The sequence below is a fragment of the Lycium barbarum genome, chromosome 4 (genome assembly GCF_019175385.1).
Source record: "Lycium barbarum isolate Lr01 chromosome 4, ASM1917538v2, whole genome shotgun sequence".
Classification (NCBI taxonomy): domain Eukaryota; kingdom Viridiplantae; phylum Streptophyta; class Magnoliopsida; order Solanales; family Solanaceae; genus Lycium; species Lycium barbarum.
Genome location: NC_083340.1, coordinates 12,341,753 through 12,368,476, shown reverse-complemented (window position 1 = coordinate 12,368,476; position 26,724 = coordinate 12,341,753). Strand labels below are relative to the sequence as shown.

The following is a 26,724-nucleotide window of genomic DNA, read 5'->3' as shown; positions in this document are numbered from 1 at the left end:
AACAAAACAAACACCCATCAACATCAACACTATCATCATACACCATTTGCCACCATCAACACAGAATAGTTTAACATTCAATTGAAATAAATAATAAAAAAAAGAGACAGTGAAAGCTACTTACATACACATACATATACAGTTTGCTTTTCTTTACTTCAATTGTTATATATTGTTATCAATTCACAGATTTGACCAAAAAAAAAGTTGCATCATTCCAATTCTGGAAATTCTCCTAGATTTTTCCCCTTCTTTGGTTAGTCTTCCTTCTTTCCTTTGAACTTGTTTAGTGTATATAAATGTGTTGTAAACAGTAGACGTTTCACTTTTTTTTTTTTTTTTTTTGGGCGATCGGTTTGTTTTTGAGTGGTTTTAGTGAATTGAGGTTTTAAATTGAGTATATCGTGTTTAAGTAGGGACATATAGGTTTTTTTTTTTTTATAAATTTTGTTATTGATCGAACTTGATTGTATGAATGTTGTCAGTGATGTGGGATTATTTAGTAGGCGTTTTTTGGTTATAGAAACCAAACATTTTTCACTTTATTTGGAATTATTGAAGTCGGAGTTGTGTTTGGTTATAGTTTTTGCAAAGAATATTTGGTTGTTTGAATATACTGAAAGTTGAAACAGGAATTCAGGTGTTTTCCAAATTCCAAATACAAGTTGTATTTGGAATTTTGCACGGCCAAATGCTGATTTTCAAATAAAGTGAAAAAGTTTTCCGGAATAATTCTCATGGCCAAACAGGTCCTTACTGTGTGAGTATTTTTTCCATAAAAATTCTGAATTAGGAGTTGGACGTTTTATCAATATCGACATTGCAGAAGGAAGTGAATTTTCATTTTCATATTGAGCACCATTCATTGGTTGGGGATGAGAATTGAATCTGGTGCACATATGAGATATATAGGCAGCACCTTTACTAATTATCTTCTTTTTGCTAATGATCATGTTTAATTAGATATTTTCGCTGATTGAGGAGATTTAATTTTGATAAACTGTGATAGTAGAAACAAGTATCATCATTTCTATGACTTCACGATGCTTATCGTAGTCTATAAAGCAGAGTACAAGATAATTGTTGTGCAGTTTGGTTTACTCTTAAAGTATGAACTGTCATTATAATTACTTGCAGTTTGCAATTGTAGAGTAAAAGATAATTGTGGCTTATGTACTTCATCTCAGGGCGGAGGTACTAAAGACTAGTGCTGTTTTTGGCCTAAAGAGAGAAAATTGAACAGATATTTATTTGCGGAGATACTGTATTTACATTGTTGGTAGTGGCTTTACTGAGCTTGTAAGCTGATACTCTGTTTTGTGCTTAAAGGAAGCAAATTTGTTGAGAACTGATTGAGGGATTGAGCTTGTGCCTTGTCTGCATTTCTGGCTTTACCAAGACAATTGTTCTGAGCCCAATCTCATGCTTTGAGATTATTAGTCTATATTTCTTTGGGCGGTGATGCGTCCAATGCAAGCGAAATGCTTTCTCAACTGGTGCAGTTTATGTCAACTTTTTATATTAGTGCTTTCCCTTGGTTTAGGGCAGTATAGAGGCGAGCCTGTTGCATTTGAGAAGCAAGCAGATTATTATTCTGGATCATCTCTGATTTACTGGTCTGAAATCAATATCACAGGACCTCAATTTTTGACAAATAATTCAGTCTCTTGTGAGGACCTTGAAGGTGTTGGATCATTTGATACAACTTGCTTGCTGAATTCAAACCTGTACATAAATTCTGACTTGTACGTGTCGGGTACTGGGAACTTGGAGATACTTCCTCAGGTTTCTATTTACTGCCCAATAAAAGGCTGTATTATAAGTTTCAATTTGACTGGTAATGTTAAAGTTGGGCAAGATGCAACAATCGTAGCTGGTTCTGTTATTTTTTCTGCGCTCAGTCTGACATTGGGACACAATTCTTCTATAAATACTACTGCATTGGGTGGAGAACCACCTTCTCAGACTAGTGGGACGCCAGTTGGGTATGATGGTGCTGGTGGAGGGCATGGTGGACGAGGTGCATCCTGCCTCAAAACTAACAAGACAAATAATTGGGGTGGTGACGTTTATGCTTGGTCTTCATTGTCAAAGCCATGGTCTTATGGAAGCAAGGGTGGTGGTACCTCTCGTGAACACAAGTCTGGAGGAAGCGGGGGAGGAATGGTTTTCCTTGATCTGAAAGATCTCCTGTACATAAATGGATCCATATATGCAGATGGGGGAGATGGAGGACCAAACGGCGGTGGGGGTTCCGGTGGAAGCATTTCTGTACGTGCTCAAAAGCTGTGAGTAATCTTTCTGCTTGGACTTGCAGTATGAATCATCACTTCTTTCTTTCCTTGGTAACGTGTCAAAAAACTTTCTATTACAGTATAACTATTCTCAGGCAATCGAATATTCAAAGTCTATGCATCTTGATTACTGTTCCAAATAATCTGGACATTGAATTTGAGGCTGCAAATGTCAAATGTTATTATGTCAAAAGTATGAATTAACAATTACTTATTTCTTTTTTAATTGTTTAAAATGTCATAGCAGTCTATTTGCACTTATGGTTCTCGTTTTTTTAGCTGCTTGTGCGTTCTATGTCTGCTAACTCACAATTGCAGACATTAAATTCTTGTACATTAAGCTTCTCATCTTTCTAGTGGATTTGCTCTTTTATGTTCTAGGCTATCCATTGATTAGGCGTTGTTAAGAAAATAGACCTTGGACCTAACTCAACCCAAAAAACTTAGCTCCTGAGGTAAGAACTGACCAAGATCATATATAGGAGACAACGACCTATTCCTTCAACTAACTTGGGACACTTAACACCCTCGGTACGCCCAGAGTTGAGAACATAGGATGTGGGGCCCTAGTTTGGTTAAACCAAGAATACAAATGGGTCAAGCTCCAATACCTCTTTTTAGGATCAAAATAACCAAGTGTTGTGCGGAGGATAACAAAGCAAACCCTGAATGATAATAAATCAGGCAACTAAAGAGAAATATACCAAAGGAGACAAAAATTTTTAACGTGGTTAAACAAATTGACATACAACTACTCCAAAGAGTACATAAAAAAGAGTACAAAAATATCTAGAGAATAACCTCGCAAAATTTACTCGTAAAGAGATTCTCACAGATGACCGCTAAGACTTATGTCTCACTAACTCTCTTCCTAGATTGTACTCTCTAACTCTGCAAGACTGCATTGTGAATGCTACCAAGAGACTAGCAATGGGTTTTAATTTATTGGAGGACATAATTTTTTCCTCCAAGAAAGGAGAAAGCCAAATATGAAAGACTATATTCTCATATAGTAAAAGAAAAAATCAGTTATGGTAATTAGATAAGAAAATCAAGATAAACAACTAACTTTGTCATGAGTTTTTTAACAAAATAAACTTGTTCCACCTTCTCCACATAATCTTCGATAGGTTGGATCTCCATCTCCTCCACTGTAGCCACAATGTGCGGGCTGTAACATTAAAATCCTCCCCACGAAGTCTCTCTCTACTTGGAGTGGTACTCTAGTCAAAATTACCGTACAAAAATCTTCAGTATTGTCAAAATGGATGTACCTAGAACTAGACCAGCTTTGAACCTTGTCATACCATGTAATAAGTTCTCTTGAAATTGAAGTTCCTCCAATGAATGAAACAGATTATCATAATCTACATTGGATACACCTGATTCTCCAAAAAAAAGAAACACACACACACACACACGACATTGGATACAACTAAAACGATCTAATTGTAACCAGTTCTATAATGCTATAGATCGAATCGAGTGGCTAAAAGTTTTGAACACCACTGGCAACTCTGGTGACACAGAATACTGTGCTAATTCATCATCCTCCGCATGCACAAGAAGTGGAAAGTTCTTTGGACATACTTGAACCTTGTCTCTTGAAAACTGGAACCACATTATAAAGAAGAAATGTACTTTAACCTTCCAAATGTGATATGCTCGAGAGTATAATGATTGATAAGCAAAATAATCAAAGCATCCTTACATCTGATTTTGCAAAGTTTTTCAATTTGCAAGTTTTTTAGTCATCACATAACCTTTTTCTTTCCTCATTCAACCTTTTCATTATTCTTTATACCTTCTCCTTATGATGCATAAAGTACCCTGATAGGTGACCAGATTAAAAAAATTAAAAATAAAGTAGTGATAGCCTGATAGGCGATAGCTAATAACTGCATCAAAGATCCTTATGTTCATCCTCTTCCCCCCCAACCCCCCCCCAAAAAAAAAAAAAACCACCATGTTTAGTTGTGTCGTTCCATTTGTTTTGGTAATGGAGTCTGCAAGAACCTCACTAGCAGTTTGTATAACTTTAAACTTGATTTCAGTCTTAAAGTGCTGCTTGTATTCGTTCTTCTACTGCAAAATTTGAATAACTATTTATTGTATTTGCATGCCCTGTATCTAACTTCAATACGGGATACCTGGACAGGAAAGGATTTGGAGAAATAAGCGCAGCCGGTGGGAGGGGATGGGGTGGAGGCGGGGGTGGAAGAATCTCACTGAACTGTAACAGCAGACAAGAAGATGTAAAAGTTACCGTGCATGGTTTGTGTTGATCGTACTTGTTTTGGCACATTCTATGATCTGCAATATTTTATGACTGCTAAATTAACACTCTTTTGATTCAATACTCTACAATGGAATTGTTACTTCTTTGGATTTTTATTTTAGTCAATGGGCGAATCTAATTTAAAAACTTTCATGTGTTCTCATTGGCTTCCATATCTTTCAAATTGAACTGGATTTTCTCGCGGGGTTTAAAAAAGACAAAAATTCATGGTCACAATTTTAAGGAAAAGTTCATGGTTGCTTGCCAAATTTAGACAGAAATTTATCATTCATGATGTAAGGAATAAATGTTGAAAGCCGTTCCCATCACACTGCATGTGCATTATATGTAATATCAAGAGTGAGACGTGTTGCAAAGCCCAATTGAAGTGAGAAAAAACTCTCTTTTTCTTTTTTGCCCTCAGGGTTTTGGTCTAGTGTAAGAACCCAACATGTGATGTGCGGGTTAGGCGCACGTCAAGGGTTGGAACCTGGCTGCAGACAAAAACTTGGTATTTAAATGGAGATGGGTAGAGGTGTGGGCCCATTACCCACATAGTTTTGTACCGTGCAACATTGACACTGGGGGATTTCTCGTAAAGAAAAACGAGTCTTTTTTGCATAAATTTTTCAAAGGTTGCAGTTCCCTACCATCTTTTTACTTGCAGAATGTATAATTGTACGAGATGAATACACATTTTGTTTTGCTCAAATACCCTATTCCGATTTCCACATAGAGTTGTCCACACATGAAATAATGGAAGAGTGTAAAACGATCATTCAAACATGGTCTTCAAAAAATTCTGTTACCTTCCTAAAAAAACCTTTTTTTTAATGAACAAAAAGGTATTACGCAATCAATGATATGTAGACTAACATATGTATGCATCTTTAATATGTTAAGAGATATCCAAATCAATTAGATATACTAGTAATACGTGTGAGCCATAGTAGACTGAACACAGAAGAATGCAAAAACTTGATAGCTTTCCAAATAGATGTATACAACTATTAGTTTACCTATCATTGATTGTTTCATACTGTAGTAGTTAATGGTTTTAGTGCATCATCAGCAGATACATTCATTACTATTGTAAAGTATTTTGCTTCCAGATGCTGGAAAGTGGTCTCTCAGTCCACAACCTGCATTGCTAATGCCGAAAGGCCGTCATCTCTCTCCCCTATGTTAATCTGATCTTGAACCTGTTGTCTAGGTGTGAAGGAATTTTTGTGTTTATTGGAAGAAAAAGGATATTAGTCTGACTAACATATAAAGTTACCCTTGTCCAAGTGTTTAATGCCTCTCTTTAAGCTACATAATCTATATTTGGTCTTTTGGCAGGTGGTTGGAGTATCGGTTGCCCTCAGAATGCTGGTGCAGCGGGTACTTTCTATGATGCATACGTGCTGAGTTTACGGGTAGACAATGACAATATAACAACAGAAACAGAAACCCCTCTGCTGGATTTTTCGACTTCCCCTCTCTGGACAAATGTTTATGTCGAGAACAATGCTAAAGTTTTAGTGCCTCTATTTTGGTCACGAGTTCAGGTCTGTATCTTGTTTTTTTCCTAGATCATCTATTGTTTGTGTTTGTTGGTGAGACGTGGACTCAAACTGTCAAGATCTCATCTTGTCTGTTGACTTCCAGAGTCACGTCATTCTTGCTAAACCACTGGTTAAGAGTGTTCTAATTTTCAAGATAATGATTGTTTTTCTTTTGGTTAATAAACTGTTCATTCTGTTCATAATTTCTTTATAAAGGTGAGGGGCCAAATTAGTCTACTTTACGGAAGCAGCATTGTCTTCGGGTTGTCTAATTATCCAGTCTCTGAATTTGAGCTTGTAGCAGAGGAACTTTTAATGAGTGATTCAATAATAAAGGTAAAATTTCATGTGAAGATCTTTTATTGCTCTCTAAATATCTAATTGCCCTTTTCCAGCACGGACCATTGTTTATTCCAGGCTTTTTAAACATTTCTCTCAGTAATCACTGGCTAGCAAGTTGATGGACCAGATTTGTACCTTCACCTATTTAAATGCTAATATTCTATTTCTTTTCTTAAACATGTCTCAAGCATATTATGGAAATAGTTAAACCTCCTACTGTGTTCTGTTACAAAATCACATTCCAAATATATCTTGTTGAGATACACAAGCAGTATTAACTGTACTCTAAGAAAACTGTATTGAAGGTTTATGGTGCACTTAGAGTAGCTGTGAAGGTGTTACTCATGTTGCAATCCCAAATCCAAGTTGACGGTGGAGGAAACACAGTTGTTACTACATCTGTCCTTGAAGTCAGGAATCTTGCTGTTCTGAAGGTAATCATTAAAAGTTACCTGATACATTGATACTGATGTAGTTTTATTCCTGGTAAATTATCATAAACACTTTGTCATACCTCTTTTGCAGGGAAAGTCTGTTATTAGTTCAAATGCAAACTTGGCTTTATATGGTCAGGGACTCCTAAAGTTGACTGGGGAAGGTGATGCAATCATAGGCCAGAGACTTTCCTTGTCACTGTTCTATAACATTACGGTAAGATGTTGATTATTTTTATTTTTTGATAATGGTGGGGTCAGCTTATGTGCAAGGCGACTATTCCACCTAGTACCTGCTACATCCCACTAGCACAAAACCAGATAATACGCCTGTCAAGGTTTAGGCAAATGAACAGGCTATAAATTCGAAGAAACCATGCCACCTTTGAACTTTGGTCAACCTTGTCTATATAAATGTGCTTGCGGCACTAATTGTATGCTTGCTCTTCTCAGTTTATGCAATGGACAATTAGACCCTTTGTGGAAATATTGTAGTTCTTTTACCACATCACTTTTTATAGTAGTGTATAGGGAACATCAAGTTAATAGTTTGAATTTTTTTTTTTTTTTTTTGAAATTGGTACTGTTGTATTCCTCAGCATTTAGGGGAATGCTGGCGACTTCCAAAAGGAGACAAAAGAAAGGAAGAAAACAGAAAACAGTAGATTACAAGGATCCTAAGAACTGAAAAATCTCCTCTACATCTTCTATACAATGTTCTTTACACCAAAAGTAGAAAGATACAATACAATTGCACTTCACTTTCTGAAGGGAATTGGACTTATCTTCAAAACATCTCCCATTTCTTTCTTTCCAAACTGTCCACCATACACAAGCCGGAATTATCCTCCACCATTTCTTTTGACTTTTACTTCCCCCTCTTCTAATCCAGCAACTCAGCAAATCAGTTAATAGTTTGAATTCTTAAGAGAGGTTTGTTTAATTGGTAAATATCACATGCTAGTTTGAATTTGGATTGTTTGATGGATTTTAATGCTGAAGCTTCATCAAAGGTGTATCCTACTTCTCAATGAAGTGGGATGAAAAACGTAAGATTCCAGGGTTCAAGTTTCCGCAGAAGCAAAAAGCGATAGGTGATCCTTTCTGTCTACCTAAATTTTAGTGCTTAGAGTTACCCAATACCTATGCTGGTGGGATATAGTAGGTACCCAGTGGAATACTCTAGGTGCGCACGAGCTACTTGAACACCATTGTTTTCATTTTTTTAATTCTTGAAGCTTTTGAACCATGTATCAGATATTACTTCCCTTTTATGTTACCTAGTTTGACAGGCATTAATAGTAAGAATTTAATGGGACATGCATGTTATTTTGATAGTGGTACAAGAAGTTCTTAAAGCTATTAAAATTGTTGGTTTGATAGGGAAAACAAGGAACATGGTTTTAAATTTGGATTCCTAAAACTTTGGGAAGTTCTCTAGAAATTTGTCATGTGTGGCCTAGGATTTCCAGAAATTGTGTGGCGATGAAGTATTATGTTTACAAGATGCATAGTTGTCAAAACAGGTTACTCGTTTCATGTCCAAATGGCCAATCTGTGAATTAAATCTTGTATCATTAGATACCTAACAAAAGAAAAAAGCAATGTAGTCACAAGATAATGTATACAATCTCAAGCTATATTATATATTAGCAAGTAGCAACCAACAATACTATAGGTAATAATGAAAAATAAACTCAAAAGTCTTAGAAATAAATTTATAATCCATCTCAAAGATTGATATCAGCATCATCACACCCATGACCAACTCAGGATATAATGTGACCCAAGAAAATTCAGAGCCACACGGATTGCATCTATATGCGTGAATCTCTGGATACATATGGGTTATAAGTTATGGATTGGATTCCCATGATGTATAGATACAGTAATAACATATGTACTTTTAAATGCTTGTGTTGAATTGTTTGATATCATACCTATCGAGTATTGTCAGACGCTAACACAATGAAAAGAAGTCAAACGTCTATTTGGAATGTCCAAAATGAATGGGCACATACATATATAGAACGGACGAGCGGAAAGCTTAATGAAAATACTGATGTCTGATTCTATTGTAGAAGATTAAGAGCCTAATGACATCAAACACATACATTTTAGATTCTGTTGACAATGCAGATTTATTGATTGTTTATTGTTTCCTTTTAAATTTGTTCTTTCTTCTTTTTCAATAATTGAGAGGGGGTAAAAGATGAATGAGAATTTTCATAAGAAATAAATAACGCGAGAAAAATGGCGTTTTCTTAAGATTTGGAGCTTGATAAAGCTCACCATTGTGGTTGACTTTGTGCAGTTTGTTCTACCAATTGGACTTAAGTATGAGATAGCAAGTGCTTTTTTTCTCCAATGTTTTCCTTGGATTTGATTGCCTTCTCACTGTTGTTGTTTCCCATTAAGCTCTGAAGGGTTTTTTTTTTTTTTTTTTTTTTTTTTTAACTGTTATACTTCTGCGTAATTCTTTTCATTGTTAGGTTGGCCCTGGATCTGTACTTCAAGCCCCCTTGGATGACAACAGAAGTAGAAGCAAGTATGGAGTCTTACTTCCTATGTTGTTTGATTTACTGTCCAATTTAGTGTTATTATTTCATTTATGTCATCTTAACCTCCTTGACTCCAAATAGGGTTACTGAATCTCTGTGCGACAGCACACACTGTCCAATGGATTTGATTACTCCACCTGATGATTGCCATGTGAATTACACGCTGTCGTTCTCTCTACAAGTAAGAGAAACCTATCTTGTAATTTGTCTTCTGCCAATAATGTGTGTGTGGCTGAGATATATTATTATATATTTAAATTTTATCTAGAAAATGCATATCTAAAGCAAAAAGTTCAGTTTTGCTTCTCTTTGTTAACTAGATTTTCATCCATAGAAGATTGATTGGAGAGATGATCATGAATTAAAAGGTAGACCTATGAGATGGAACATAATCATCGAGAGGATTCACACTTCCTTTACTTATTCAAAAATATAATTTCTGCCTGGCCTATCTCAATACATATTACAGTTTTCATCTTTTACTCTGGTTGATAAGCAAACAATGGTCACTTGGGACAGATGCCCCATTGCTTGAGATTAATTGTTCATTTCCTTGTCTTACATCAATATTTAGGATAATAAAAAATGGCCAACTGAATATGAGTGATGCTCTCACACCAATTTTTGCCTGTTACCAAGTCAACGTACATAATTCTTGAGACTAATTTTTGGTTTCCTTGTCTGCTAATGGCAGATTTGTCGAGTGGAAGACATTGTTGTCACAGGCATCATCAGGGGTAGCATTATCCATGTTCACAGAGCCAGAACTGTCATTGTGGACTATGGTGGTGCCATAACAGCCTCTGAATTAGGTCTCAAATTTTGCCAGTGATTTTTAATTTATTTGCTGTCTTTTTTCTCGGGTTCTGATTATTTTGACTCCTCTGCTGAGCCAGAGAGCAGGAGAGAGGTTTCTAAAATGTCTCATCTGATGGTTCACTGGGTTTGTTGTTGTTGTTGATGGTTGACTTTCAGGTTGCAGTAAAGGTGTTGGCATGGGAAACTACTCAAATGGAGCAGGTGGTGGCGCTGGACATGGAGGAAGAGGTGGTTCGGGATTTTTCAATGGGAGACTGAGTGAAGGTGGTCAAAGATATGGCAGTGCTGATCTTCCCTGCGAGTTGGGCAGTGGGAGTGAAGGTCCAGGCCAGTCCTATGGACCCGTTGTTGGAGGCGGAATAATTGGTATAATATTTTACTTAAGTTATTATACTTAAATCCTTCACCTTTTTGTTTGTCTTATGTTTTATGGAGGGTGATAAAATTAGCACATTCCTCTTCATTTGTTTTCAATCTAATTAACGAATTCCTTTTCGTTCATTTTTCTTATTTTTTGAATCACTAGTTTGCTGCCTAGCATCTGCACATGTGCAGTGTACTGGAATTACGTTGCTTAGATAGTGTACTCAAGGGTTCCTGTTTAGAATTTTGTTTGGCTGTAAGTGGTATTGGTGGAGAATAGGTTAGTTATATCAGTACTCTATTGAAAAACCCCAATGTGGTGGAATGCACCAAATATCTGGTTGAAATCGACAAATAGAATAGAATGCAAGGAGAAATTAATGAATGGTAACAAAATATTTTTAACTCTGCAAACCCCGCATTATCCTTTGCAAATCAGTGAGTACTCTTCTATTTGTCTTTCCCTCTTCAACCAAGAAACTAAGCTGTTCACATACTAATGTGATTGGAACTTGAAGTACTTTTCTTAGTGAATGTGGGCTTCCATATTCATTATGATTATATGTGGTGTGTTGGGTGTCTACCTTGGCTGATTACGGCGACATCCGATATGGTGATTCTATGGAATTCATCTCGATATCGTGCTAATTACTTGGGGCTCTTTACTGCTAGACAATGTTGTTAAGTTGCAGCGTTAATCCTTCTTGGACTGTCATTCGAAGAATGGGTCCCCAATAATATATTTAAACGTCTAATTGCTTCTATTCTTATTTTGTATTGCTGCTTCAAATAAAACAGCACTTCTAAATTTGTTGTCTCCCACATCTCGTCTCTATCCCTTTTAGTTGGGTAAAAGAAAGTATGTAGAATTATGGTCCCAACTATAGATTTGATAGAAAAGGAAGGGTAAGAATGGATGGTTAATCCTCTAGTCGAAGAGTAATTAGCATTTCAGGTTGCTACCCTGTGTAATCCTCAACTCAAGTACATGCCTAGGCTGGTCGATACTCTGTGGAATCACATGTGTTTAGCACAATTTCCTCTAGTAATCCCTGCATTTCCAAGTGTATGTTTTCTGTTTGACTGAGATGTGTATGGTTTGATATTCACAAACTTACTTGTTGACTCTGATAATTTTTCATGGTTGCCAGTTTTGGGATCCAGCCAGTGGCCTCTTCTGAGACTTGATGTTTATGGATCTATGAGGGCTGATGGTCAAAGTTGTCGTACCCCAAGCAAAAACAGTAATGGTACTCTTGCTGGCGGAGTTGGTGGTGGTTCCGGAGGAACAATTCTACTTTTCCTTCAAGCTCTTGCTCTTTTGGATAACTCAGTTTTATCAGTTGTTGGAGGCTATGGTGGCCCACTGGGTGGAGGTGGTGGTGGGGGTGGCAGAGTTCATTTTCATTGGTCTAACATAAACATGGGTGAGCAGTATGTCCCTCTTGCAACTGTAAATGGCAGCATTTACTATAGGTAGGTTATGTTCATGATACTTATGCATTTTACCAGCTGTTCCTTTTCTTTTTTCTTTCGAGTACGCATGCAGTATCAAGAGGTTTTGATTAGAAATTGATTTCAAATTTTGTTTCCACTTTCTCCTTGAGACGTTGTATTTCAGTTGTGCTATTGTTTAACTTTGCCTTTGCTTTTAATTGGTAACATCTTTTGTTTAACTTTGCCTTGAACTTGCAACTTTTACTAGTCTTCCTCTTCAGGAATCGGGATTCACAAATTGCATTAAGATTCTCACGTTGCAACCAATAAAATCTATGCTTCAGTCCCAAGCAAGTTCAGGTTGATTATATGAACCTCTATTGACCATGCTGCTTCAGTTAATCTCACCATAGACCCATATTGTACGACAACAACAACAATGTACCAGAAGTTCTTTTGGCACATAATCTCAGATAGGACTAAAAGTCTCTAGAAAACATAAGACCTAGAGTAAATGTACTAACGTGATTAAAACTTAGTCAACTAATAAGTATCAGATTTGGGCAATCTTTTTTAGCCTCACAAAGGTTAATTGGACCATGCCAGGGCACACCTCAGATCTATTGAGTTGTTGGGTTAGAAGAGGGGGAAGTAAGACTCAGAAGAAGTGGTGGAGGATTATCCTGCCTGTGTTTGGTGGTCTGTAAAGGAGAGGAATGAAAAGATGTTTTGAAGATAGGTCCAATTCTATTCATAAAGCGAAGGGGAATTGTATTGTATCTTTTTATTTTTGGTGCAAACAACAATGTATAGAAGAAGTAGATCAACTTGTAGAATTCCTAGGATCTCTGTAATTAGCTCCCTCTTGCTCTTCTTTTTTTCTTTTTGGAGGTCGCCAGCATACCCTTAATGCTGAGGAATACAACAGTACCAATTTTTTCAAATAAGTAGCACCCATATAGATTATTTTCTTTCATTGTACCCTATTTTGTGCTAGGTCTGCGTGGATTCCAAGAAATTGTTGGAATTTCGAGACAATTTCCTTCCATATAATTTTAGGTCTACCTTGTTCCTTTCTTAACACCATCATTCGCTACGGTTTCAGACAAATATAGTGCATCTGTAGGTCGTCGATGCAGGACATGACCAAACCATCTCAAGCAACCTTCTCTTGTTTTATCTGCTGTGTGCTAATTGCACCTTTTGCTCAATGTGATCATTTTTAATCTTATCTAATCTTGTATGACCACACATCCATCTTAGCATGCTCATAATAGCAACATTCATCTTGTGGATATGTGACTTTAGCGGCTTAATTTTCACTCCCATATGACATTGCTACTTTATAATTGTTCTAAACTTACCTTTCATTTTGGTAGATATTTTTCAATCACATAACATCCAAGTAACACTTCTCCATTCCGACCATCCTATTTTGATGCCATGAGTAACGTTTTCATCTATCATACGTCTAGACTGCATCCTTATTTAGTTCCCATCTTCCCAACTGGCAAAGATGAGATACTCATATTCTCTTAACTCTTGAGGCCCGGTCCATCTATTTAGAAGGAAAATCAACCGATGTCGCTTGCGATACCCTTCCGTCAAGTAAAGTGCTTTCATGGCCTAGTTTCCCTCCCCTTATTGGCATTTGGCACCACACATAGCATTAGTTAGAATAAGACGTGGCCGTCGAAGTATTGCCTTTACAATGTGACATGAATTGGCAGCGGTTATCAGTTTCTCAATTAGTTGAATCTCTTGGTGCAAGCAACGTTATAAAAATCATCACTTTGTTGCTTAAAGCGATGCGAAGCGAGGGGTTTTGCTTCATGGGATAAGCCATGTGCTTTAGAGAAGTATGCGTGTTCAAACTATGAGGCGCAAAGTGATCCTAACGAAAATGGTCGATTATTTGAATCTCTAACTTGTAAGGAGTTGGGTTAGTAGCAATATTATTGTAAATTAGATGCTACAGCTAGTTATTTTAATTGCAATTTAATTAATACAATACTAAATTCACATATCTTAAGTACTTTATCTTTTCGTAACTTGTGCGCTTCACTTGATAAAAGCGTGAGTTTTTACTACTCGCTTTCTGCTTCAAGCCCCTTGGACCATGTGACTTTTTTGCACTTTCGCTTTTAGCAACACTAGGTGCAAGGTTGTAGTCCAGAATTAGATTTTGAGTTGTATGGATTATTTACTGTTAAGATGCTCGGAAATTTTCCGTGCTTGATATCTTGAATAGAGGTTAAGAGGAGAAGGGAGATTGGGTGGCTTCTTGCAAACCTACATATCTCTTTGGTTACTAACCTATTTTAGTCGACTATTCCATCTTCTAGATACTAGCTGCATCTGCTAAGCAAAATATTGTTATACTGGATCAACAACATCAGAGGAGAAGGAAGGACATCTGATTGGTCGTGTCATTGTGTATATTTGGGGTGATTTGGAGTAAAATGAGTGGACAGTAGTTGAAGGAATTGAAAGGACTAAGAATTCCTTACTTCTTTATTTGTATTTTTGTGTAAGATATACCTTTTTGTGTAGATTGTTGAATTGCCTTTTTGGAAGCTTAATGCTATAAACGGAATTGTAATTTTCTATAAGTAAACTGATTTTGTCATAAAAGAAAAAGTAATTGAAATAAGAGATGTGAAATGACCAAGAAAAAGAGATGTGGCTTGAATATGAATAAAACTCCTGCTCACATCCTACCTGACTACTCACTGTCATTTGAATGACAAGAAGCCAATTGTGTTTAGTGCAAAAGTTAGATCTGGTTTAGATTGGATTGCATGGTGACCAGATAGGATGAAAAAAATATGGTAAGTTTCTCTCAATCTTAAAGGTGGAAGATATTTGATAGTACCTGGTGATAGGGTTTTCTAGTTGTCCTGAACAACCAAATGCGATTCCCTGCTTCACTACAGATTATTCTTCCCTTTTTAACTGGTCTTTTATATGTTATGATCTACCGATCAAAAAGATTAAAAGGTTATTTTATGATTTAATAGCTGTATTATGTTATGTTTGCGGATGCTTATCTCAGTAAATAGTAGGTTCTCAGTAAACTGGTATCTCTCAATTTATTACAGTGGAGGTACCGGGGACGGTGGTGGTCTTCATGGAGAGAAAGGGACAGTAACTGGAAGGAAGTGTCCTAAGGGCTTGTATGGTACTTTCTGTGCGGTAATTTTCATACTACACTGTTTTGTTATTGCCTTTATCCTACGTTTCTTAATCAGTACCTTTTGCCCTATCTGTTGCTTACTATATAATTTCTTACTCTAAAGAAATTCATTGATCGGCAGATGAACCAAGTGAGGCATTGTGGCACGTACCCTATTATCTTTCACCTGTCATTGTTGGATTAGCAACATAAACATTGTTCCTGATCAGATATGCAGTAGTTTAAAAAAGATTAGGTGTGAACCGCAAAGCTTGCATCAGCGTGATGTAGAAGAGCTTGACCATGCATTTATGACTTGGCTTATAGCCTTTTTCGACCTTCCCTTTAGGAGGAAAACAAAAACCTTCATCTATCGTCTTCTCTTATGTTCAGATGATTGATTAATGAGGCCAATACTTACAAAAAAGAATTGATTATTAGGCCAATGACATGAAAAAAGCAGTAGACAAGATTGTTATCATAACTGGATATGACTGTCTATAATCTGCTAATTAAAGTGTTTCCTAGCAAAAGCTTAATAAAGCTGCATACAATCTATAGAAGCCAAGGCTAAATCAAATAGGAGCACCAAGTGTAGCTACCGGAATTATTTTTGGTTACATGTTTCATAATTCATTTTGGTCTTTAGTCTGAAGGTTACTGGTAGCACCTCCCTTTGTGTGTTCCTACTTTAATATCCTCACATTTGAAATAATTACTAGATACCGTACGAGCCAAGATATTTGTAATTGCTAAAGGCAATTCAATACCAGTCAGGATTTCCTGCGAAAGTAGTAGTAGAATATAGCTGGGTTGTAGTCATTGATACTAGAATTACTATGCCTCAATCCAAAAATGGAGGGGTTGGTTACATAAATCCTCTATATGGCCTCTTCTCTTTTAGGGGTTTTCTATAGTTAGAGGTTCTTTAGATATCACATTTATTCTAACACTGACAGACATATCACTAACAGAACTAAAAATGATTTCTGACAAACATCAGATCTAATGTAAACTTACCAGCATGAAAACCTTAATTTCAACTAATTGGTATCGCCTATACAATTTTTTTTACTTCATTGTATTCTGCATTTGCTAAGCTCAATTGATTCTGAGAGATTGTAATTCTTTTGAAATAGGATCTGTCTATGTGATTTTAGGTCTTCGTTCTCTTCTAACATCTTCAAGCATCATCATATAGCACCTATGGGCAGATACCTCTGGAGGTCTATGTAGGACAGAGCCAAATCATCTTAGTCTAATGCTCTCCTATAGTATCCTCTAGGCGCTATGTGTGCTACTTGTACCTTCTGTACGGTGTTGTCATCTGATCCTGTCTAATCTTGTATGGCTTTGCATCTATCTAAACATCCGAATTTCTAGGACATTAATATTGTAAGTGGGCCTTAGAGACCAATTTTCACTCCTATAACATTGCAGGTCCGGCAATTGTTTTATCTTCCTACCGCACCACTCTTCCTATTAATTCTAGTGTCATATCTTCATATATCATACCATTCTCCTTTTTTTTTTTTTTTAATAAAGTAACCATTCTCCTATAATACTGATTTTCTTGGATTAAGGCATTACAGATCTGTCTAGTCTCACTTCAACTTCATTATTGTAATACATATAACTCTTCTTACTTTTTATCCGAAAACCCTTTTCTAGAATACTTCTGCATAGCTCCTGCTAGTTTTGTTAACACAATATTACATGCAATAGCATGCACCAAGAATCTTGTACAATTTCAGTTAGCTCGTCCATAACTAAGGTAAATAAGTATGGGTTCAAGGTAGATCCCTAACGTAAACCCATGGTGATGGAAGTTTATAAAGGTCGGAGGAAGGATCTCCGCATTCATTGACCTAGAAAAACATATGAGGAGGAAGAATCCACCTATATCCATTTCTCTATTAGGACCTGTTTCTAATACTGTACCTTAATGTTTTCTACCCTTCTATTGCAATTTATCTAGTGGGGACTATGCATTTTAAGAATTGTGGTTTTGGTAGTTACCCATGGCAAACCAATCAAATCGATTGAGTTCCTTAAGCCAAGCTCCTTATGGGCAAGTGCATTCTTAACTTTCAGATTTGCATCCTTGAAACCTTATTGTTATTGACACTGATGATTTCTCTTTGATGACCCAAAAAATCTCGTCTCCTCTGACTATCAGATACTTCATCAAAATTATACAGCTTTACTTTGCAATTGCTTAAGAGTGTTATTAGCAATCTGTTGTCCAAGTCCGGCTTATTGTTTTCTATTATTCCATTAGTATCGGCTATGACAATTAGATATTTTCCAGCTGGTTAACTGTGATAATCTCTATCATCTTATTACATTGAATCAGGAATGCCCTATTGGAACATACAAAGATGCCGAAGGATCAGACCCTTCCCTGTGTAGTCCATGTGCCATTGAGCTCCTTCCTAGACGTGCTTATTTCACTCATAGGAGAGGTAATGGTCACTTTTGAATGATTACTCTATGAGATGTTGCTTACTTTCTCAAATCGTTTGAGAGTGTGCTGTACCAGATGTCAATTAATTGCCTCAACTGCTGCTGCAGGGGGAGTAACAGAATCACCTTGCCCCTATAAATGTATCACCGATAAGTATAGGATGCCAAACTGCTATACACCTTTGGAGGAGCTCATATACACATTTGGAGGCCCCTGGCCTTTTTCCCTGTTGTTGGCGTGCATTGTTGTGCTGCTGGCTCTTCTATTAAGTACTTTGCGAATCAAACTAGTAGGATCAGGGAGTTCTTATAACACTTCAAATTCAATGGACCGTCACAGTCATCACCATTTCCCTCATCTCCTTTCCTTGTCTGAGGTATAAAATTCTGAGAATTTGTATGCTCTTTTACCTTTTGTCAAATTATCAAAAGCTGGATGTTCACTTAGTAATGTTCTTCTTCTTCATCTGCTAAGTTTCAATTTTTTTTTTCTTCTAATCTCAAGGTCCGAGGTGCTAGAACAGAAGAAACTCAGAGCCATGTCCACAGGATGTATTTTATGGGCCCCAATACATTTCGCGAACCCTGGCATCTTCCTTACTCACCTCCTGATGCCATTATTGATATTGTGTAAGAATTTATATTTATATCTACTTTGATTCTGAATAATAGTAAATCTGAGACTCCTATTAGGCCATATTCCCATGATAAACATGGTTTTGGTATTAATCAATGATCACTCAACATACTTAGTATATCTCTTCAACAATTTTTTTTTTTTTTTTAATCTAAGTAAAAGTATTTTCATTCATACACATTGCCAAAACGGCTGTATACAAAGGGTATACCAAAAGATCAAGAATCTACAAGCTAGGATTCTCTACAAACTCCACCCAATCCTCTATACAACTAGGAACTTTCTGTTTACACCAAAAGTAAATAAGAGAGCGGACTCTACTCCTCAACTGAGAAAAACTCGACTCTACTCCTTCAAAATCTCTCCTATTTCTCTCATTTCATATTACCCACATTAACGCAAGCGGTCTCGCGTTCCAACTGAACATCAAATCTTTCACAGTTCTTGGCATTACCCAAAGTGTGTGAAACCACCTAAACATATCCCACCATAATCTCATGGTAAGCCCGCAATGTAGAAGAAGGTGATCCACGTCCTCGCCTGTCTCCTTGAACATGTAACACTAACTGACGCAGGCAACCTTCCGCCTTCTAAGATTTTCCGCTGTCAAAATCACCCCTCTAGAGGCTAGTCAAGTGAAAAAACACACTTTTCTTGGCACACTTGGAACCCATATTGCATTACATGGGAAATCAACCTCCTCCCTAACCAAAAGACTCATAAAAAGACTTCACAAAGAACACTCCATTATTTCCAGGTCGCACCACCACACATTGGGATTAACCGCCGGATTGACTTGCCTATGAAGTAAGTCTATCAATCTTTATAACTCACTTCCCAATCTTGAAAATCTCTTCTAAATCTCAACTCCCAAAAATTCTCTCCACCTTGTGTCCCCCTAATTTGTTGAATCCTCAAGTTTCTTTGGCAAGATATTCTATACAGACTCTGGAATTCAACTTTCAAGAAGATATTCCCACTCCAATTATGTCCCCAAAAATATACTCTACTCCCGTCTCCTACCTTGAATGAGATATTTTCCACGAAATCTTCCCATCCCTTCATGATATTCCTCCACAAACCACACCAAAAGGCAACACGATATCTCTAGTTTTCCAACCCCCTTCTATAGTCCCATATTTATCAACTATCACGCCCTTCCACAAAGCTTGTACCTCCAACCCGAATCTCCACATCCATTTGCCCAACAAAGCTTTATTAAAGACTTTTAAATCTTTAACTCCTCCCCATTTTTTAGGAGATGTGACAATCTCCCACCGCACCAAGTGGAACTTCCTTTCCCCATTTTTTACATATATCTCTTGTAAGATGAACTTTGTGTTGAGGTTCCGAGAGTGGCTTGACTTATCGACAAGCCATATCCGTTAGGGAATACTCAATAGCTCTCTGTCACTAACTTCAGCATTTCTTTTATGACACGGAATTGCAGGTATGAAGATGCTTTTAACAGATTTATAGATGAGATTAATTCAGTTGCTGCTTATGATTGGTGGGAGGGTTCTGTGCATAGCATACTTTCTGTCCTTGCATATCCTTGCGCTTGGTCTTGGAAACAGTGGCGGAGGAGAAGCAAGATTCATCGCCTTCAGGAGTATGTGAAGTCCGAGTATGATCATTCTTGTTTAAGGTCCTGCCGCTCACGTGCTTTATACAAAGGAATGAAGGTTGGTCTAGTAACTTGAATTCTGTAGTAGTCCTTATTGTGATAGTGTCGAGCTTGATGTGGTGCATTCTCTTTAAGAATGTTTTCTCGTACTCTTCAATTCTCTATGTGAATTATCACATTCTTGACTTGCAACTTGTGCTTGAACAAAATCCAATCATTATGTATTAAAAAGATGAAGCCCTCAACCTCCAAATTAAAAAAAAAATGAATTGAAGGAACAGAACAGGGCGGGGTGGGAGAGCATAATGGATGTGTACGTAGATTTGATGCATCAATTTGTTTGTGCCTTTATACATCCATCATGTCAATATCTTACAGGAAGTAGGTTGTACAACTTAGTGCATCTAATTCAGATAACCAAGTTTACCGTTTCAAAGAACTTAGCATGAAATAAGGATCTTTTGATCCAGTACTTGGAGATGCGTGAGGACCTGGACACCATAGTCCTCCCACTTTGGTGGTCAGGGTTCGCATTTTAACTGCAAATCCTGTTGCATGATTTTATGAGTGTGTTACAGGTTGGAGCAACACCAGACTTGATGGTTGCTTATATCGATTTCTTCCTAGGCGGTGATGAGAAACGTTTAGACATAGTAGCGAGTATACAGAAGAGATTCCCCATGTGCATTATCTTCGGTGGGGATGGAAGTTACATGTCACCATATAATCTTCATAGTGACACGTCATTGACAAATCACCTTGCTCAGGTCTGTTGACATTCTTGTCCTTTGATTTTATATTAGCAATTGCCGCAACCTAGTTTCTTGATCATTAAAGGGGAAAGATCTTATTTGTTTCCAGCATGTGCCTTCGACTGTCTGGAATCGCTTGGTAGCTGGTTTAAATGCCCAGTTGAGAACTGTAAGGCATGGGTCAATCCGCTCTGCGCTCCTACCTATCTTGAATTGGCTTAGAAGTCATGGAAACCCCCAGCTTGAGTTTCATGGTGTTAAGATCGAGCTTGGGTGGTTTCAAGCAACCGCTAGCGGGTACTACCAATTGGGTATTTTGGTGCTAGCTGGTGATCATTCTCTCTATGATCTCCCACAAGCTGAAGATTCAGAAAGCTGTGATGACTGCTCTAGGTAGTCTTGATGAGACTTTGTATATTGTTCTTTTTTTGCTTGCCGCTTAATGTAGAAGTTTCTTCTCTGCATAATCTTTGCAATGCTCTTATTCCTGAAACTTCCTAAATTGTTCTGAACTTTTTGAATTTTTGTGTTTCCACCTTGAATTTCATGATAAAGTGTCTGTCTTAACTTTGACCATATGCTGCTAACTTGGAAAGCTTTGAAATCTTTTTTCTTCCGTGTGAAAGATAAATTTGACGATTCTGAAAGAATTTGGATAACTGATTCTTGAAAGGAGATGGGTCTTAGTGAAGCACCAAGTTTGTCATCTACAATAGCAAAACAAATCAGTGTAGAGATGCATGTCTGTCTGGTGCATAATGCATATGGCATGGTATTTCTGGTTATAGAGGCTAGACTTCTTCCAGTATTATTCTAACAAAATTCAAAAGCATTAAAATGGAAAACTGATTTCTGTTATAAAATCTCTGCTTGTATGTCTTACAGGACGGTTCCCAAAATAGTACGGAGGAGTCTTAAGCAACCTCAAGAAAGCCAGCAATGTGCGAGTCATGCATTATCCCGCAAAAAGATCACTGGTGGAATGAATGGTGGCCTCATAAATGATATTACTGTGAAATCCCTGGATTTTAGAAGGGATTATCTCTTCCCATGTTCTTTGCTATTGCACAATACTCGCCCAGTTGGTCGTCAGGTACTGTGCAGCTACTTAATTTGAGGATTTGAGTTAATCATAATCTAACCTTTCATCTTACTATGTGTTGCAGGACACTGTACAGCTGCTGATCACCATCTTACTATTGGCAGATCTATTTGTTACCCTTCTTACTTTAGTTTTGTTCTATTGGATATCCCTTGGGACATTTCTAGCTGTACTGCTTATTCTCCCTTTATCCTTGCTTTCGCCTTTCCCGGCTGGCCTAAATGCCTTGTTCAGCAAAGGTCCGAAAAGAGCTACTCTTGCTCGAGTTTTCGCACTGTGGAACGCTACATCTTTATCCAATATTGTAAGTTTCTCTACAGATGCATTACATTTCGCATGCTTCATTAGTAAACTCTGGGTGGGCAAAACTCTAGAGAGTTTAAGAACTTCAAATAACACATCTTTCAAAAGTCAATATCTGCTTTTCATCCTTATTCTTCCCCTGCAAATTATAAGGTAGGAACTGAAAAGACTTGTGAAGGCACATGTGAACAATGAAGTGAAAGTTTATGATGGAAGTCCAATTCTAGAATGATATAAAGTAGTTGAAATCAAGAATGAAGTAGCTCCGTATCCCAAATCGTTAAACACAAAATTTGGCTTCCTTGCTTTATATATGATTATATTTATCTACAGTTGTTACCCAAACCTCCTGCCTTGTGACGAAATTTCTAGGTTTTACAGCTTGATCACCAAATAATTCAGAAGCTTTGTGACTCTTGACATCTTATAAGTCCAATGGACAAGTAACAGCCTTTGCTTTGTCCTATTATTCTCTGCTTTACAAAAGAAGGATATGAAACATAATTTACAGCTCATGCCAATGACCCTTAAAATGCGGATGAGGTGCATTTGGTCACATAATATGTGGATAAATCTAGAACGACTAAAGTTCATATCATGCTGCAACTAAACATTGAGAGATAAGGTACATTTGGTTTGATCTAGTGCCTCGTAAAATATGGACAAATTTAGAATGACCAAAGCATATATCACGCAGCAACTAAACTATAGGGAGATGAGGTACATCGGGGTTGGTCTTTTGAAGGCAGCACACTTTCATGGATCTGAAATTTGAGGATGACTACATATGATCGAGACCTAAATGATAGTCTTGACTGTAAATGCTAACGTCATTAGATCTGGAACTTTTGTTACTTGTTTGAGAGAATCTGTTTTGCCTTCGTGCAGGCTGTTGCTTTTATCTGCGGTTTAATCCACTATGGAGTTGCTGCATTGAAGCCCCCAGATGAGAAAAGCATTTGGGTTACGACAAGGTGAGATTGTCAATATTACTACATCCAAAGTGCGTCTTGGCCCCTAACCGCATTAAGTCACAGCATGAGACATAAAAAGAAGTCTGATTCTGAAGCCAGAAATTTAGTGTAGTTCCCTAACAAGAAACATTAAGAGCTATGTAAATTCATGCATATATATCAATCAATAGGCTTCAACTCAATCCAAAGCTAGTTTGCAATTGTATTTAAAAGTTTGAATTATTTGTATTGTCAGGGAAGATGACAAATGGTGGCTTTTTCCTACGATTTTGCTGCTATTTAAGTCGGTTCAAGCTCAATTTGTTGATTGGCATATAGCAAACTTAGAAGTTCAAGATTTTTCTCTCTTCAGTCCAGATCCTGATACATTTTGGGCCTATGAAGCTGCTTCTTGACGTGAAGAATATCTTTGGATAGGATGGACAAATTGTGCAAATTTTTGGAATAGCACTTCTTGGAATTTTGACCTGTATATATGTCCAGATCAGTACAAAAGCATTGGTATACATGTGCAGTTTTCTTTGATGTAATTAGTGTGTGAGGAGAACAGTGATAGGTTTAGGAAGAGGATTTTTACATTTGAGGTTTTTTTCCTTTAGGGGAATGTATAGGTGATTTACAAATAGTTTTTGAAAGAGCGCAGATAGAATAGGAGCAAATATTTATCTTCTTAATCTAACTTATGTTACTTCTAGAAATAGTGAAATGTGTTGCAATTTTGTTCTCCTTAATTCTGCTTGTTAATTGTGTAACAAATCTCATCAAGGATCTCTAGATGGAGCAGTTAGAATAAGGTTGTTTTCATAGGGAAATTTAAGTTTTGTATAATTTAACCAATAATAGCAGCTTACTTATTAATTTTACCATGTTACCAATTAATACTTATCGAAAAAATTGTAATTATACTTGTAAGTAGTTTGAGTGTATATATTTTACGCGGTAGGCCTGTAAAACTAGGAACACTCCTGAGAAAACGTGTACCTTCGCTTTACATGCAAGTATCAGGTGTTGTGTATATGTGTGTGTGAGGATTTCTAATTTTCTCTGTGTGTATGGATTTCTGATTTTCTATCTGTCACAAGCAATACAAATAAACTGTTCAAGTACGTCAACTTTTGAAGCAACGAAAACTAGATGTGAGATTATATTAGCAACAAAACCGAACCAAGATTAACAAAGAAAATTGAATTTCTCAACTTCTGGTAATTAAAATTACAAGAATTTGATTACATTTGCTGCGGTCTACAATCCTTCACCCAGTACATAAAAGAAAGATGGAAGTTTACTTTTGTTTAGAGCCATCAATATCAAATAAAATACTATGAAGGAGTTGGTTGGAAGACTACACAGGGGGATCTATGTTAAATTTGTGGGTTCGATAAACTTTAGTAACTTTGACCTAGACCTCATATTTGTGTTAAGAAATTCATTTAACACAGTTGGTATCCTATCTTAAAATTCAGAACCTATAAACTTAAGAGGTTACTATAATACATATTAAGGGTGTTTCAAGCTTCTTTTGAGATTTCACAAGCTACTTCAAAGGCAAAGGCAAGAAGCATGCAAGAACTGGGGGTGAGAGATCAGTATGATAGTATCACATTGAATTCATAAACTATTGAGGACAAAAGCCTTCTTCAAAGTAAGGGAATTTTGGTAGGTCAATTCAAATGGTCTGGACTCTGGAGCCTTTGATATTAGGTTGCCTAATATATTAATGTAAAGAGAATAGTTGTCTTCTCTATTTTAGATTTGGTGAGAGTTAAGAGGAGGGGCAGGCTATGATACCCTAAGGCCAATGTGAGTTTTTCTGGTTGGATTTGCTTCTCCACCGACGTTCAATAAGAATGGATAAGAAACTAGTGGGATTGACATAAGGGGATAGGGATGGAGTCCGGAGCCAAAATGGCATATTTTTACAGCAATTACACCAAAATAGGCTGTCTTTTTTTTTTTATACCCAAATGGGTATTTCGTTGATCATTCAACGAAATACCCCAGTTACTGTTCATAGCAGCAACTCTTTTTTTTTTTTTTTTGCTATTTCGTGGATTGTTCCACGAAATAGCTTTTTTTTAAATTTTTTTTTGCATTTCGTGGAACAATCCACGAAATAGTTTTTTTTTTTTTTTTTTTTTTTTTTTTTTTTTTGCTATTTCGTGGATTGTTCCACGAAATAGTTTTTTTTTTTTTTTTTTTTTTTTGCATTTCGTGGAACAATCCACGAAATAGTTTTTTTTTTTTTTTTTTTTTTCAAAATTTCGTGAAAAAAATGATTTTTTTTTTAACTCAATCCACGAAATAGATGTTTTTTTATTTTATTTCGTGAATAAAAAAAGAAATAGGAAATTATAATTTTTTTTGTTTTTGCATTTCGTGTATTAAAAAACGAAATAGGATAATTTTTTTTCTAATTTCGTTCGTATAAAAAGGAAATTGGAAAATATATATATATATATATATATATATATATATATATATATATATATATATATATATATATTATTTCGTGTATTAATGAAGGAAATTGATTTGTTTTTTTATTTTTTTTGCATTTCGTAATCTAATGAACGAAATAGGTTTTTTTTTTTGTATTTAGTGAATAAAAAAACGAAATAGGAAATTATATACATATATATATATATATATATATATATATATATATATATATATATATATATTTTGCATTTCGTGTATTAAAAAACGAAATAGGAAAATAATTTTATTTTCATTTCGTTTATATAAAAATGAAATAGGAATATATATATATATTTCATTCATGTACCAATGAAATATTTCGTGGATTGTTCCACGAAATGCAAAATAAAAAAATAAAAAAAACATATTTCGTGGATTGTTCCACGAAATGCAAAAAAAAAAAAAAAACAGTTTTATTTATATTAACGAAACTGTTTTATTTTTTAATTTAAAACTGTTTTTTTTAATTTTTTATTTTGCATTTCGTGGAAGAATCCACGAAATATAAAAAAAACAGTTTTTTTATATATTTTTGAAATTGATCTTATATATATATATATATTCCAAATTGATTAAAAGCCATTTTTTAATTTTTTTAAAATATATTTTTCAAAAAACTTAGTGTTTAACTGTAAGGTTATTTTAGTCAACTTTATATATCGAGAAAATTAGTCAGCTTTATTTTCAAAAATTGAAACCGCAGAAGTGAAATTGACATTCACAGATACATTATCCCTGGATTTTTACGTTGAAATCTATTGCGTATCATCATCTTATAAGTAAATAAAACTGAAAATTTCATGCCAATTTGGGGAAAAATTGAAATTGAATGTGATAAAAGGCGTTTTTTTAAAAATCGGCTCGGCCAAACTGCCTTACGGCAGTTTGTGTGCATAGATCTCGGAAAAATACCCAAAATCAAAAAAAAAATCGCGTAAATCGGACGTCCGAGCGCAAAGTTATGACCATCTAAAGTTTGACGACTTTACAACTAGTTTTTCTCCCTATATTTTTTAGAATTATATTTATATTTAAAATAAAGTTATGTCTTGACTTTACAACTATTTTTTTTTTCGTTTATTAAAAACCGAAATAAGATTATTTTTTATTTCGTGAATATATAATGTTTTTATAA

At 36.0% G+C, this 26,724-nt stretch overlaps 1 protein-coding gene across 3 annotated transcripts; it reads left to right on the top strand.

Annotated features, from left to right (window-relative positions):
- Positions 1 to 23,842, top strand: LOC132635225 (uncharacterized). 3 transcript variants are annotated; one of them, XM_060351522.1, is made up of 23 exons: positions 1 to 256; positions 1,330 to 2,288; positions 4,453 to 4,568; positions 5,914 to 6,122; positions 6,336 to 6,455; positions 6,767 to 6,895; positions 6,987 to 7,112; positions 9,388 to 9,443; positions 9,538 to 9,637; positions 10,151 to 10,268; positions 10,432 to 10,641; positions 11,790 to 12,114; positions 15,177 to 15,270; positions 17,607 to 17,715; positions 17,825 to 18,093; positions 18,222 to 18,346; positions 19,804 to 20,038; positions 20,559 to 20,747; positions 20,842 to 21,125; positions 21,618 to 21,825; positions 21,899 to 22,138; positions 23,026 to 23,111; positions 23,347 to 23,842. In XM_060351522.1, exons 2-23 carry the CDS (start codon positions 1,462 to 1,464, stop codon positions 23,504 to 23,506), a joined length of 4,335 nt encoding a protein of 1,444 aa, XP_060207505.1. In that variant the 5' UTR covers positions 1 to 256; positions 1,330 to 1,461; the 3' UTR covers positions 23,507 to 23,842. The 3 variants fall into 3 exon arrangements, with proteins under 3 accessions (XP_060207505.1, XP_060207503.1, XP_060207504.1); XM_060351520.1 differs by having other exon boundaries at positions 1,188 to 2,288; XM_060351521.1 differs by lacking the exon at positions 1 to 256 and adding an exon at positions 366 to 760 and having other exon boundaries at positions 1,188 to 2,288.
- Positions 23,843 to 26,724: the final 2,882 nt, after the last annotated feature.

Bases quoted from the DNA above. Each gene is read 5' to 3' on its own strand.
- LOC132635225 (XM_060351522.1), top strand. From the start codon at position 1,462: ATGCGTCCAATGCAAGCGAAATGCTTTCTCAACTGGTGCAGTTTATGT. The intron at 4,569-5,913 runs GTTTGTGTTGAT...GTCTTTTGGCAG, and splicing joins TGTAAAAGTTACCGTGCATG to GTGGTTGGAGTATCGGTTGC. The intron at 10,642-11,789 runs GTATAATATTTT...CATGGTTGCCAG, and splicing joins TGTTGGAGGCGGAATAATTG to TTTTGGGATCCAGCCAGTGG.